The 15,475-nt window shown below is 43.7% G+C and overlaps 1 protein-coding gene and 1 long non-coding RNA gene across 12 annotated transcripts in view; one reads left to right on the top strand and one right to left on the bottom strand.

The window, feature by feature from the left end:
- CSNK2A2 (casein kinase 2 alpha 2) overlaps positions 1 to 15,475 on the bottom strand; it is an 80,175-nt gene that overhangs the window by 28,649 nt on the left and 36,051 nt on the right. For 3 of the 10 annotated variants that reach the window (XR_013380119.1, XM_077898257.1, XM_077898259.1), the window contains 3 exons: positions 12,501 to 12,612; positions 2,700 to 2,801; positions 320 to 370 (listed from right to left, as the gene is read on the bottom strand). Coding sequence is in view for 9 of the 10 variants with exons in the window: in XM_077898257.1 (XP_077754383.1) it covers positions 320 to 370; positions 2,700 to 2,801; positions 12,501 to 12,612 (265 nt within the window). In the remaining variant the exon portion in view is untranslated. Of the gene's footprint in view, positions 1 to 319; positions 371 to 2,699; positions 2,802 to 3,190; positions 3,269 to 12,500; positions 12,613 to 13,370; positions 13,529 to 15,475 lie in introns of those variants that run through there. The other 7 variants (XM_077898260.1, XM_077898263.1, XM_077898265.1 and 4 more) reach the window with 7 other exon arrangements.
- On the top strand, positions 3,483 to 6,592 carry LOC144314292 (uncharacterized). 2 transcript variants are annotated; one of them, XR_013380121.1, is made up of 4 exons: positions 3,596 to 3,611; positions 4,239 to 4,328; positions 5,114 to 5,347; positions 6,406 to 6,592. It is a non-coding gene; the product is annotated as an uncharacterized LOC144314292 (long non-coding RNA). The 2 variants fall into 2 exon arrangements; XR_013380120.1 differs by lacking the exon at positions 4,239 to 4,328 and having other exon boundaries at positions 3,483 to 3,611.

Raw genomic sequence — 15,475 nt, 5'->3', positions numbered from 1 at the left:
AATGGAAGATTCCTATGCAAATCAAGTATCTGCCTAAAACTATGTTGTCCAAAACAGGAGTGTTACAGATGAGGCATTAGTTTAGACCCAGCCCAGTAGTTATTCCTCAGGTAAGCAAGGCAAAGGGTGATGAGTAATTTCACCAAATACAAGAACCCAACCCACTTTCTGCATCCTATACTCATGCTGTAAGGAATCCGATCTGTTGCTTCCCACTCTCACCAATGATTTTTCCTGGTCCCCTCCTGTTCTGAGTGTACTATCACCACCTGCCCATCCCCCAATTAACCCATGCCAGAAAGAAAAAGCATATACGCACCTTAAAATCTGTATTATTGATATATTCAAATACCAAAGCTGGTGTCTTTGACTGCAAGAGAGAATAGTAATGCCTTATAAGTATTCAAACAATAAAGTCCTTTGCCTCTGTTGTACCAATCCATCCCCAATCCCACTTAAATGAAAAAGGGATATACTCATCTTGGAGAGCCTATTAAGTATCTTCTCAAGACTAGGTGACTGGAATTTGCTTTGAAATAAGTGGGGATGGCAGTGGTGGGAAAGTGGGTGGTAGGGAGAGGAAACAAATTTGGCAACAAGTTGAGGCACTGCTAAAGTTGAGTGATGTGTGCAGGGAGGTTCATTATATCATTCACTTTACTTCTGTAAATGGTTGACATTTTTCACAAGTGTTTTTTGTTTTGTTTTGAAGGAAATGTATTCTCTGACTAACCTGTCAGTGGGCCTGGCACATTATGTGCAGATTTATACTCTGCAGTGTTCCAGTCTGCCAACCACAAAAGGAGTGACATGTTTTCACCTTGGTTTAGCAAGCCAGATGCATTTTACAAAATTATCATAGGTCTTGGGAATCTATCAGAGGCCTTTTCAGGATCCAAAAGGAAAATATCTATGATTATCAGTAAGCTATAATGTGAAATTATTGCCTTGGCTAGACACCCTTAGAGAATGTCTCAATTTACAAAGTAGATATGTTCCCACCCCACCAAAATCATACATAACCAACTATTTCTAAAGTGCTACAATCTTTAATGCAATGAGTACAAAATGTCCAATATTTATTTCCTTGTACAAATTTTTCAAATGTCAGATTTACTTAAGTAAGATAAAAATGCTCATTAGCAGTAATAAGCTTCCACAATTGGGGGAGAAGCAGGGGTTTAACAGGTCAGAGAAAGAAAATCACCTTGGAAATCTTTAAGGCTGGGAAGTTTTGCTCAAGGAAGCAGGTGAAAGTTACCTAGTTAACAGGCCACAGTACATGCACACCGGTCTTTGTCAGAACAAGCAGCAGTCGCGGCAGCCCCGGTCAAAGGGTTCCTCACTAGCCTAAAGGTGACAGGGTTTCAAGACCACCAGATCGCTCTACTGCCTGGGAGCAAGCCCATTTCCTTAAGTTTTGGGGATGAGGGCTCCCCACACCTTGGTTCTCATCCACGGATTTACTTGTGTTATATAGTCTATAAAACACACACATGCCTAAGGCAACAAAGTTAAGACAAGTTATCACTTAAGTCCTATTAACTTAAAAAAAAAAAAAAAAAGGCAAAATGAAGAGGCTCCTCATCCAACAATAGTATGTACTGGCTCACACTGCAGGCCAATTTCAAAGATTATGGAGTCCAGAGCTAGTCACTCTAAAGTCAATCCGAGCTAATCAGGCTGATATATTTTTAATGCCAATTAGCTAGAATCTAATATATAACCATTCTTCTCAGTCTTATTCTTCAATTTGATGATACTGTACAATCTTGAACAAATTACTGAACCTTCATAGCCTTCAGTTTTCTTATCTGTACAGTATCACATTTTGGCCAACAACAGTACTTACTCCAGTGGATTGCTAAGGATGGTTGTGAGGTCCACAACAGGGCCTGTACATAGTAAGCTTTCAATGCATGTCAGCTAGTACATCGTTTCTTTAGAATGTCTTCAGCAGACAGAATCAAAGACCTACCTCTTACACAAAAAGCTATCATGGGAGGACAGGAAAACAGGTGAGGTAGAACAGGTGAAGGACAGAAATGGGATGGGAGGTGGTACATAAAAACTTTAGCTAATCATAAACATCAGGTTAAGTTACTCAAGAAGAGAAAACAAAACCAAACACATCTCAAATGGCTACAAAGTAAGCATTTTTAACAAAAACAGTTTAGTTGTATCAGTATATACAATGTGACACCATGAATTAAAGCCTAGTATGAGAAACAGCAAGATGCCTTCCTTAGTGGGTCAGTGGGGCTGTGATCTCTCTGCCAGGTATCCACGTGGAGATATTTGGTTATTTCCTTCTGTAAAGTCAGACTTTCAAGTGTCAGGCTTAAGTGAAGCAAAATAAGGCTAAGTGGCGATAATAAGCTTTCAAAATTAGGAGAAAAATAGGGGCTTAAAGATGACGTTCAGCGAACATTTGTGGGCTGAATCAGAACGAGGTAATAAACTGGGGACAGGGATTTTTCTATATACACTTTTAGGTTCTATAAAAGTGGTGGTGGCTACTTTTATCACTGGGCCATCATGATTTTTTCTGGTTTTCAGAACTACTCAGGAGTAAAGACAAACACAATCATTCCCACTATGTAATGATGTTGCTCATTATTTTGACATTCTGTGTCTTGCACACACATACTCACTCACTCATCCACTCTCTCCATCTTCCCCAACCACCAGGCACCTACCACAGGGTCCTTCACAGTGTCAATCAGCTTAATGATATTTGTTCCACCACGAAGGTTCTCCAGAATCTTAACCTCTCGTTTTATCTTCTTTTTCTTCACTGGCTTAAATACACAAGAGCAATTGGAAGTGAGATTCCTTTTGAAGTTAATAAATAAAACCTTAAAACAATGTCAGCTAATCAAGTGGATACTGCACTATCTTGCACACCGTGTTATGTTAGAATGTCTAAATCAGAAAAGAGAAATCAAGATAAAATGGGGCCTGTCCTTGAGAATGTTTGAGATTAAGTTAAATACAGACTCATATAGCATATGTGTCAGATCTTTAGGTAGTTACATTTAGGACACTTACAAATTTTGAACACCCATGTCTTACTTTAAAAATAAAATGCTTTCTAGATAACTGCCAAATGGAATGTGCAGTTATAGCTCTGAACAGCTGTATATCATGCACTTGTGAATAGAAAAACTGAAACAAAATGGTGAGACACCTGCTCTTCCAATGAGTTACATGTAATTTTGTCTTCCAGGAGCAAAGACCAGTTTATTGACATCAAGTTACAAACTTGTTTCCCAGCTGCTGGCTCCTATTTCCTGTTGCCACTCCCATTTCCTCAACATCTAGAATCTGAAATCAGCACAGAGCCAATAAACTACCCAACAGATCCCACTTCTAAAGAAAGAGATGATGGATCAGCAGAGGAGAAAACTGATCTCTGATACAGTACTGATTGGAAATTGCTACCTGCTAACCTCATCTGGACAGAAAAACTAAAGCTCTCAATCAGAAATACAAGCATTATATGTGCTATTTCTTGTCTTAAAGAATCTGAAGAATGTAATTCTGGAATAAGAGACACATCACAATCAGCTATGTATGACAAAGCACTTAGAACATTTGATTGGCACATGGTAAGCACTTAATAAATGTGAGCTTTATTATTTTCATATTTTTAGTTAGTAATAAACCACAAAATTCCTCTGTAGTAGACTCAGCCTAGTTGAACCATTTGCCCAAGGTCCCACAGCTGACAGTGAAGAGCAGGGGCACAATCTAGATCTAGACAATAACTTTGCAGCCTCTCTCTTGCCCATGGTGCTCTCACTTCCCAAGTGTGGCTATGAGAGAAAGGGAACTAAGGAAAAGGAGTATTCTATCACTGGGTACTAGACACTATTCTGATAGCATAGGCAAAGAGAGTCCAATGGGTTGGCAATGAAATAAGATTTGAAAAGCCTGCGTGCATGTGGTGGTGGGAGGGAAGAGATGTATACGTATGCCAGAGAAACTGTCATCTCTTGTTGGTCACTAAGCTACAGCTTTAAACAGTAATAAAACAGAGGGAGATTATGAAACACAGAGCACCTGCATCACCTCTAACTGGGTGCTTGACCGACTGGAATCTAGCTGTATTCTTCCAAGCCAGCTGCCACACTCATGTCCCCTTTGTCAGGGTTCCCAGGAGAGTAGATCTGGCTAATGTGTCTCTCTCCCAATTCCACTAAGGAATCATACCGATTCCCTTTTTTCATATTTAGGGAGCTCAATACTTTGGGGAAATAAATCACTCAAACATGATGTACAACTTGATCAAAAAAACATCCAGAGAAGGACGTATTACAAAATAAGCTTCAAAAATGCCAGTCATGAAACAGATGAAACAACTGTTCCAGATTAAAAAGAAATGGCAACTGAATGTAACACATGACCTGGGATTTTCTTTTGCTATAAAGGACATCATATGGACAACTGGCAAATGAGAACAATGGCTGTAGAATAGTTAACAGCATTGTATCAATGCTGATTTCTGATTTTTTATTGTGGCACTGTGGGATTACATAAGAATTGTCCTTGTTTTTAGGAAATGTACACTACAGTAAAGATTACTGCGATTAATTCTCAAGCACATAATTATATATGTATATACATATATGTGTATTTATACATATATATATAAGACAGAAGCATTAAGCAAATGTTAATTAACATTTGAGAAATCTGAGTGAAAGATATATGGGAATTCTTGAAACTTTTCTTTAAATCTGAAATTACGTCACAAAGTTAAAAGAAAAATAAAAGCTGGCTATCTTATCTATTAAATTCAGACACTGCTACCAGTATATTCAATGTAAAAAAATTTGAGAGTTGTCATCCACTCCTGGAAAGCAGTTACAGATCTGAGACTGATCACACAGGAAAAAATACACCACAGCCAGAGATCTGTATACACTAAAACCCTTCCTCTCCCTCTAACAGTGAATTAGTAAGGGGTAACCCATTAAATAAGTTGCCTTTATGACAATGCCCCATGTAAAGCCTTGCTTTGCTCTCCTGTAGTCAGTAACAGGTCACGCAGGCACACTGTTCCTGGACAATGCCACTGAGATTAAGGTATCTTTCATTATGTCCTAAGGTAACTTATGGAGCAAGTGAGCATATTTTGCTGCCCAACTGTCACCTGTCCAACAACTTTCTCAGAGACTGCGACAGCAGGGCCATTCTGAACTGGCACAATGGTCTCACAGAGCACCTGAAGTCCTTACATCCTGACAAAAGACCCAGAGCTTGTAAAAAAGGAAAGTGACCTACGGCCCAGGACACCCCTCCAAAGCATGGACATCTATTCTCTACAGGAACCAGGTTACAGGTAACTAACTCCCTTTAGCCTCAAGCTTGTTTATCTGAACCCGGGAGATGCCCCAGAAGCTAAAAAACCAATGAGCTCCCAGGGAATTGAAAGTAATCATTTTAAGGTTGTAAACAGAATGGGAAAATGTTAGAAATTATGAAGGAAGACCCTTGGCATCCTATGGAAAATAGATCACGGATTTTACAAAAATATTCTGCTTTATACCTGTAGCCCAGTGTCTGCCTTCATCTACCCACAGCTACATGGAGAAAATGCTCACTTCCATCACAGTCTCATCATTTCATCCTGCTAGACAAAGTCTCTCCCACCTAAGGTTAATTTACTCCAATTGAGAGAATATCTGATTAAAAGATTCGAAATCCATCAGCTTAACGGCCTCCCAATCCCTTCACCATTTTTTTTACAAAGTCTAGTAGATAAAAAAAATTTTAAGAAATTAAAGTATTAAATCAAGTTTCAATAATAAATGAATTTTGGCACACACCTAGAGGGAATGTTTAAAAGGAAAAAACTCAATTTGAAATTTTTTGTGCATGAGCTCAGGAAAGGAAGGAAAGGGAGGGAGGGAGGGAGGAAAGGAAAAAACAAGAGAGAAAGAGAAAGAAAAAGAAAGAGAGAGGGAGTAGAAGGAAGGAACTTTCTTAAAGGTTTCTGCCCACATGGTGGAGAGTCCCAGCTACTGAGGACAACCCTATTCAATGTAATCCAAGAGTAAGATACCACTTCTTTCTCCCTATTGACCAACATTAAAAAATTTAAAAGACAAATTTAGCAATGGGCTGCTTAGTTAATGAAGTCAGTGAGCTGTTCTATTTACTTATGGCTGATTTTAAAAAGCCAGATCTGAGCATGATTTCAACTGCTAACATTCAGTTGTGATTCAATTTGTGAACTAATGTATACACAGGCCGTAAGAATTAGGACCTCAATAACTCCCAGCAAATGCTAATGGGCAAGCATTTTAATTTCTTTCTAAGCACAACTGAATCAATAAATTCAAGACAAGTGGGAAGATAGCTCAGAACTTTCAAACCTGTAAATAACTTTTATTTCAGTGCCACAGCAACAACTGAGAGATTAATGTCATCACCTGCAGTAAACAATCACAATGAACACTGGCTGCCAGGGATGAAGAACAGAGTAAGGCAGAAAAGTTCAGCCTGGATGACAGCATTTGACTACCTTGGGAGCATCTCTCAAATCCCCTGCAACTGACCCAAATACAAACATCATCTGAGCATCTGAGCTGTTCTTTCTTTTTTTTAAGATCTTATTTATCTATTCACGAGAAACATGGAGAGAGATAGACAAACAGGCAGAGGGAGAAGCAGGCTCCCTGCAGGGAGCCCGATGGGGGACTCAATCCCAGGACCCCAGGATCACAACCTGAGCGAAAGGCAGAGAGGCCCAACTGCTAAGCCACCTAGGCATCCCTGAGCAATGTCATTTCTTCACAGCAACTTTTCCCTTAATCGTTCAAGTCCCATCTTTCCAATTATGTTATCAATCCATGAGACTGGTTACTCTCAGAATTTTTGTGTTGTTTCTTCTTAATTTAAAAAAGGCATACATCAGGCCTTTTGAGTCTCATCAAGAGAATGGTATATAGTCCTTTCTGCTACTAGTTTTGCCCTATGAAATCATTCACATGGCCCAACTGTAATATTATTAGAACAATGCTTTATTGCTAAGCGCTAGGCACAATTTTAGGCATATTTAATCCACTTTTAATAGTATTCTAAGAGGGCAGCCTGGGTGGCTCAGCAGTTTGGCACTGCCTTCAGCCCAGGGCGTGATCTTGGAGACCCAGGATCGAGTCCCACGTCGGGCTCCATGCATGGAGCCTGCTTCTCCCTCTGCCTGTGTCTCTGCCTCTCTCTGTTTCTCATGAATAAATAAATAAAATCTTTAAAAAAAAAATAGTACTCTGAGAGGAATACTATTGGCACGATTTTACATGAGGATACTGAGGCAGAGTTTAAGTAACTGCTCAAGGTCACAGAGCTTCTCAGTGTTGGGAATGAACATCTGAATGCAGGCAGTCTACCTTCAGGGCCACTTTTGGGAAAGCAGCACTGTGTAGATCACTAAAACACTGTCATTTACCTACCCTCCCCAGATCTCATTTAATTCTCCTAACAATCCCGTGAGTTTCACACAAAACATATATGCATTTTACAGGTAAGAAAATAGAATCAAGTAGGTATAAATGAGGAGGTTGGTTCTAGAACCCAAGTCTTCTGACCTCCATTTACAATGTGTCTTAACTACTATATTAACCTCATCATGAGGTGGCAGATGCTAGAATAAGGCTTTACAAATTATCTAGAGCCATGCTGTACACATGAAAATGGGTACTCTATGTCAAGATATTCTTTTTATACAAGGCTCACTCTCCAACAAACCCAAATATATTAAAGGGATAAAGCTGTTAGCCCCCAAATCTGGCAAGTCATCATAAGGAAACTGTATGTGTTAAAAAAAAGTATAAACACACTGGTTATGGTGGCTTCAAACCAAGAGAGCAAAGTAACATTTTTCATTTATGCATTAACCTCACTCTGTCTAGCAACCTCCAAGTCAAGCATTTAACTTCCAGAAGAATAACTCCCCCAAATCATTAGAAACAAATTCATTTGACTTCTAATGAGTGTTTATCCATCTTCCCAGTACAGTTCAACACCTCAAGAAGTCAAATATGCAGCAAAGGTCCTAATTGCTCCTCACATCTCTAAGACTCCATGATAGGGACAGAGGACCCTAGTGCTTCTACCCCCTAGCCACCTGATCCTGAGCAAACTGTATGCTCTGGGTCTCAGTTTATCTGCAACAAGGATTTGGATTCTCTGCTCCCTTATTTCGTGATTCTGTTTCACTGTACTCTCAAGCTCAGACCCTACAATCACAATACTGGGAGCAGCACTGATTAGGGCCCCCTGGGTGGCTTAATCATCTGGGCGGCCAACTCCTGGTTTCAGCTCAGGTCATGATCTTGAGCCCGAAGTCAGGCTCCGCACTCAGCATGGAGTCAGCTAGAGATTCCCTTTCTCCCTCTCCCTTTACCTCTCTACTTGCTCATGCTTGCTTATGCTAAGTAAAACAAAACAAAACAACTTAAACCCTCATCACTGACTAGTTCTCACATAATTTTTTAAAAAAATATTTTATTTATTCATGAGAGAGAGAGAGAGACAGAAGCAGAGGCAGAGTGAGAAGCAGGGTGCCTGCTGGGAGCCCAATGCAGGACCCGATCCCAGGACCCCCAGATCCTGAGCCAAAGGCAGACGCTCAACCACTGAGCCATCCAGGCGTCCCTCTCACATAATTTTTAAAATTTATATACTTTTTGATGTTACGAACACTTTAATAATACCATTTTAACTACTTTTTGCCATATTTGTGGGACTCAAAAATCACAAAAACTTTAGATAATACTAATGTCTTGCTTCAGGAAGATGTTTTGGTACACTTGCCTAACAAAGTACATGGAGGGCAAAAACCTACCCACCAGAGAAAGCAGAAATAAAGGAGCAAGCCCGCACCAGCATGGAGCAGACATCATTTTGATAGAACCTACTAGACAATCGTCTGCTCACTAGGAAACAACCCCACGAGATAGGTGATCGGTATGCCTCCCATTCTTCTAATACTACTGCCTCATAGCACAGAATTTTAGAAATATCTACAAATATGTTAAGCACACTTAAAAAGTAAACTTGTAGTAACACCATTCTTTGCATTAATCTTGAGATTTAACCTCTGGGGGAAAAATGGATTTGCCCAACTCTTTAAATAAGACTACCAACAGACTACCAACTTATTCTTTTATATGAAAATTTCCAAGTTGGTGCAGCATGGGTTTAAAACATCATGTTTATTTAAAAGTGGTATTGCTCCTAACTTCTATACAGGAAATAGCAGTTTTAACTTGAAGGATCCCAAGAAGGGCTGAAATCCACACATAGATGGTGCCCACAAAATGCTACCAGTTGTTCAAAATGGAAAAGTGCTTTTATTTCTGCACGTACCTTCTAATGAGGTACTACAAGGGAACTGAGAAACGGATTTTTCAAAATCAAAAGATGAAACTTTCGGCATTTCAGGGGCTTTCTGCCCTCCAACGTTAACCCTTACCACCTACCCTCCTCCCTTTTCTCCTCAAAACAATTTCTGCCAAAAAATACATAACCTTCCTATTGATTGGAACATTTTAAGATTTTAACCTCAGAATTTCACTTCAAGAGATTTCTTGAAAATCATTTTGAATTGAATTCAATATTTCTTGAATATCAATATCAATTTTGATTTCATATCAAGAAATTGTGCCCACCAACTTCTAAATTCCTAAAACCTCTTAAGGGCTCCAATATGTTTTGACCAAAAAAAAAAAAAAAAATACTAAAAAAAAATCTACTGATGCTAATTAAATGACAGAACTCCTCTGGGGCCATTCACCACCATCTGACCATCCTCATTTATTGGAAAGAACTAAAGGAAAACGTTATTGACCAAAAGGGAAGACATACCACCCTCATGGAATATACCCTCTATCTTGGTCACCGTGTAGACATTAACATTCATTTCCTTCCTGCAGTTGAAGTACAGTAGGCCTTTTATGAAGAGGAAGTTTTCTCTAGATTCCTCTCAATTATGAGCAGCTGGTACTCTGTTAAGGACCTAATTTCCTATGACCAAACACCATTAACAGCAGATGACAGTTATAACTTCTCTGAGTAGGGGCACACACAACTTGGGATCAAGACCCTGTCCATTAAAAAAAAAAAAAAAAAAAGTAATTTTAATCTACTTTAATTCAGCCTGTGAAAATGAGACAACCACAATACCATCAGCAGTTTCTCACCCCATCCTTCAGCTAGGACAAAATCTGGGGAGAAATGCCACAGGGCTTTGAAAAGAAGAAAAGTGAAGGTGGTTTTCATCAGCAGCAATGAGTTGGTTCAGGCTGCAGCCTGAAAAGAACTTGTATGGAAAAGATACAAGAAACACTTCATTAACTAGAGCTTCGAAGGAACCTCTCAAGTCTTATTCCAGAACACAGGAACTTATTTGGAACATCTTACAAACCAATTCTAAAATGGGGTCGGGGTGGGGGGATGGGAAACAGGTGTTCTAGCTAAGGGTCATTTGGACATAGTGGTTATCAAGTAAGGTTTCCGGTGCCTAGGTTTCTTTTTTTTTTTTTTAATTTTTTTTTAAATTTATTTATGATAGTTACAGAGAGAGAGAGAGGCAGAGACACAGGCAGAGGGAGAAGCAGGCTCCATGCAACGGGAGCCCGATGTGGGATTCGATCCCAGGTCTCCAGGATCGCGCCCTGGGCCAAAGGCAGGCGCCAAACCGCTGCGCCACCCAGGGATCCCCGGGTGCCTAGGTTTCTTGTCTGTAAAAATAACCTTTGGCTTCCATGTTGGGTTCCCTAAACATATCCAGTGAATCTTTAGAGGAATGATGCCATGAAGACCTCTACACAGAAGTCTAAAGAGCAATGCAATGTTCTCTTGCATGAACATACTCTCACTCCTATACCTAAAGGCCATTCCTCCAAAAAAGACCATAGGAAGTTATACACTTATTCTAAAAATGTTGCTACGGCATAAAAGTTCAGTTATTTTTCTGAAATTGTTCTGGAGTCAGCAGTTCATTCTTTCAAAAGCACAGCCGTGGAATATGGATATTCCTAATTTCAATTTATGCCTTTGCTTACTTTGTGTCGGGCTCCACACAGGGAACCTGCTTCTCCCTCTGCCTATGTCTCTGCCTCTCTGTGTCTCTCATGAATAAGTAAAATCTTAAAAAACAACAACAACAAAAAACCAACAACAAACATTTATGTTTACTTATAAAGAAAAAAAAAAGTCACACGGCTTCCCCAGGTAACTTCTCGGAAGGGAATGTTTTGTTAAATATTCATGCTTGTAAAGGGGGGAGGAAAAAAAGACCATGTGACTTTTCAGGTCCAATTCACATTTGGGGAAGAAGGGAGTCAAACTCCACATCTCCAGTATCAATTTCTCACTTCTCACCCCAGTGCCTCTGATGGCACAGATAACTCTGCCTATTTCTCTCTACTGCAACTCTGCATCTTCATCACTAGGCTTGGATGGTACTGAGGAACAGAACGGAGCTGGTCACTTTTTTGAGAAGTGATTTTCAGACGATGTAAGCCTGACCCTTCATACGAAACAGGGACACAGCTGCCTCAACTCTACCCTTAAAACACAAAAACAGTTTTTCAATATATCCTTTTTCACGGAGCCTCTGCAAATGGCCACACTGGAAATCTTGTATATGCAAAAGTGCTTATATTAATTATTAATTATTAATTTAACATTTCACTAAATGACATGCACACACATTAAACGATCTGGCAACAATGGGGACCCTTCACAGACTAAGAATTACCCCCCTTTTTAAGTGCATCCTATAAAACATTATAAAGGAGAATTTAGCCAACTTACACTCATTACCGTGTCTCCACTGAAGAGACAACAAAAGGTGTATCTTTATCAAAGTTAGGCTGCTAAACCAGACACTAAGATGGTTTGTTCCAATTATTAACTGTAGTGATTAGACATGTACTCTTCTACTGCTCCCAATTTCACTTTTTCTATTGGATAAGCATCGATGAACCTTCTGGCTACTACTGGTTCACTGTATCGACTGCATCTGACAAACTTTTACTGCCAAAGGATACGAAACAACTGATCATCCACTGAAGTGTTATGCAAGCTTCAAACCCACCTTTGAAGCTGCTCTAATTTTTTCCAACTTTCTTTCTGAAATAATTTTGAGCACCATGGGTAACAAACTCAGTGCTCATGGAAAAGCTTTTCTTTCATCTGAACCCCATTTCTTTAATAACAAATGGACTCCTTTGGAACCTTCGCTTTGGGAGCCCACAGTGACATTTCAGAACAAGTATGTTCCTGGACTATCATACTTAGATTTCAAACAGGTGTACATTCTCTCTTCAAAGTTCACAGGAACATGGGTGGGAGAAGGAACAGTAAAGGGGCGTCAGAGAGAAGACGTGTAAAACGAAGGGCTTGCACTGCTCATCCTACAATGTGGCTGGAGTTTAGTCCTGACCAGTTAACAAAAATCTTAATGCCATTCATAAGAAACTCACCTTGAGAATTTTTACAACCACTCTCTCATTGTTGGTGATGTTAATGGCCTCAAATACTTCACTATACTTTCCCCGACCAAGTTTTCGAACCAGTTGGTAATCATCTTGATTACTGTGAAAGGCAAGAGTGACACATAAATGCCAGGACTTGGGATTAACCAAGCCTATGCCCATTCTACACCCCCATCCAGCCACTTCCATTAATCAAGGGTTGGAAGCGTCTATACATCGCCACACAACTCATTCCCTAAGTGAAAGCCACAACATAAACTTGGCTCCTTCCACTGTGCGCACAGCTCCTAACCTAATTGGTCCATCACAACCTGGGGAGCAGAGGTAGGAAGGCAGGGCTCTGAGCCACTGCAGAAGGGGGAGCAAAGCATCCATCCTGGAGGCTCAGAGCGTGCCTCTCTGCCTGGGGCTCCACAGCAACTGCTTTAGACTTCACGTCCCAAAGGTGGCCAGCGCCTGCTTTGAGAACGTGGATGTCGTTAAAATATTTCCTCTCACCCGGGCTCATTTCAATAAACTAAAAAGGCGGAGAATTTTAACAGCTCCAGAGGACAGCTGCTGCCTGCCCACCCCAAACAGAAACCCAGAAGTGTGAGGAGGAAGGGCTGCTCCCTCATCTCCACCAGGCTCCAGTCCCCGGACCCTACACTTCCCAGTAAGAAGCATTCCTCGGGGTAAGGCGGAGAGAGGGGTGCGCAAGGCGGGGACACGGGGGGGCGGCGAGGCCGGGGCTGTGCGGTGGGGGAGGGGGCCCTGCGTCCAGCAGCCGGGCGGCGGGGGCGGCGGGGGCGGCGGGGGCGGCCGGGCGCGGGACGGGGGGCGGCCGGGCGCGGGGGGGGGCGGCGGCGGCGGCTTTACCCCCAGCTCGGGACGTGAGCCTCATAGTCCCAGTACTCGCGGCTCCTCAGGCTGTTCACCTCGGCGTAGACCCGGGCCCTGCTGCCCGCGGCCGGGCCGGGCATGGCGGGCGGGACCGGGGGGCGCCGCGGGGCGCAGAGGGCGGCGGCGGCGGCGCGGCGGGGGGCGCGGGGCGGCGGGCGGAGGAGGCGGCGGGCCGCGGGGCGCCGGAGGAGGAGGAGGAGCGCGGCGGCGGGCGGCCACGCCAGGCCGGGCCCGCGGGGGCGGGCGGGCTGGGGGCGCGGGGGGCGCCGGCCGAGCCGGCCCGGCCCTGGAGCGGCCGGCGGGGCGGCGAGGCGGGCGACGCTCGCGCTCCGCGGCGGCCTCCGCTCGGCTCGCGGCCCCGAGGCGGCGGCGGCGGCGGCGACGGCAGCAGCAGCGGCGGCGGCTGCCGGCCGGGAAAGGGGCAGCGGCGGTGGCGAAGAAGGAGGAGGAGGAGGAGAAGAAGGAGGAGGAGGAGGAGGAAACCCGGAAAAGGGGCCGCGCTCACTAGGAGCGGCCGCCGCCGGGCCCCGGGCCGCCCAGCCTCACAGCGCCCCCTGCAGCGCGGGGGGACCGGCCGGGCCGCCCCGGCCCCGCCCCGGCCCCGCCCCGGCCCCGCCCCCTCCTGCCCGCCCGGCCCCGCCCCCCGGAGCCCCTTCCCGCCGCTGCCCGGCGGACCTGCGGCGCAGTGCGCCCTCCCCGGAGCCTGCCCACCCCCGCCCTTGAGCCCGGCCCCTCACGCCCCTTCAGGACCGTCCCGGCGATGCCGGCTCCGAGCCCTCCAGCCGTCCGCATGCTGACCCTTCCCGTCAACCAACCCGTCCTCATCAAGTCCCTCCCCATGACTCCCTCCTAACCACCGAGAGCATCCCCCACCTCAAGATTTTTCCCTCCGTCCCGGAGACGCCCCCTCTTTCTCCGATGGACCCTGCCCTGTCACCCAAGAATCCCTCAACCTCAAGACTTCCCCTTCTTTCTCCAACCAGACCCTTCCTCACAGATCCTTCTCTTGCACCTTCCCCTCGTTCCCTTCCCCGAGAACCCTCTGAATGCTCACTGTGTCACTCGGTTAAGCAGGAGTGGGCCAGGGAGCTGGCTGCAAAGTTCCTATTTTTCTCTCTGTAATTAATAAGGGCAGTTCGTGGGGAGGCACGTTGAGACGATGTACCTGTCCTGCTATTTGGGAGGACAGAAAGCAGGAGAATAGCGAGTCCTGCCTGAAGGGTTGGGGGAGGTGTTGGGCGTGGATGGAGGGGGAGGTGGCCGACCAAACTTTGTCCTATTTTATGATGATGCTTTTTAGCCCCTGACACTCTTCTCTCTTTGATCTTCTGGGACTTTCTTTGTCTTGTTTTCCCATTCCACATCGTTTATCAACAGCATTTCCCACTCAGCTCAGGTTGCTCTGACTCCAGTCTTTTTTAAAAAATTCTGTTTTCTAGGTGAGACCCTGCTTCTCCGTCCTGATATAGTTAAAAGCACAGACTGAAGTCAGATGCATCTGTGTTGAATCCTGGCTGTGTTGCTTATAAACTGTGTGACCTTGGGCCAAATACTTAGCCTCTCTGTGCTGCCATGTTTTACAGCATAAAAACAGTAATGGCCTTTTCACGGGACTATGGGGAGACAGGCAAGGTAAACCATGTAAAACACTTAAAGCAGCGTCTAGCAGTTACGAAGTGCACAGTATCATCATTGGCAGACATAGAGCCTTTTTCCTATCACTTCTTCCTCCCTGAGGACACCTCATGCCCAGCTTTTGGTTCCTTCCACCCTCCAAGCTTGGCTGTGGCTGCCTCCTCTCCCTCCACCACCATGTTCCCATGCTTGCCTTCTTTTTCCTCCTCCCTGAGTCCCACCTTTAAGCTCACTTTATTTACTCGGATGTGGATTATATCTAGTTGTAAACATGGGATGGTGTGAGCTCAAAGTCCTTTTACTCTGCCACCTTCCCAAGATCTCTTTAAGTTCATTTTACTCTTTTAAAAAAATTTTTATTATTTTTTAGTGGATTTTTTATTTAGGGGCACCTACCTGGCTGGCTCAGTTGGAAGAGCATGCCATAATCTCAGGATCGTGAGTTC

The sequence above is a fragment of the Canis aureus genome, chromosome 5 (assembly GCF_053574225.1).
Source record: "Canis aureus isolate CA01 chromosome 5, VMU_Caureus_v.1.0, whole genome shotgun sequence".
NCBI lineage: Eukaryota > Metazoa > Chordata > Mammalia > Carnivora > Canidae > Canis > Canis aureus.
The sequence above is the reverse complement of the archived record's forward strand: the minus strand, read 5'-3'. Positions and strand labels throughout refer to the sequence as shown.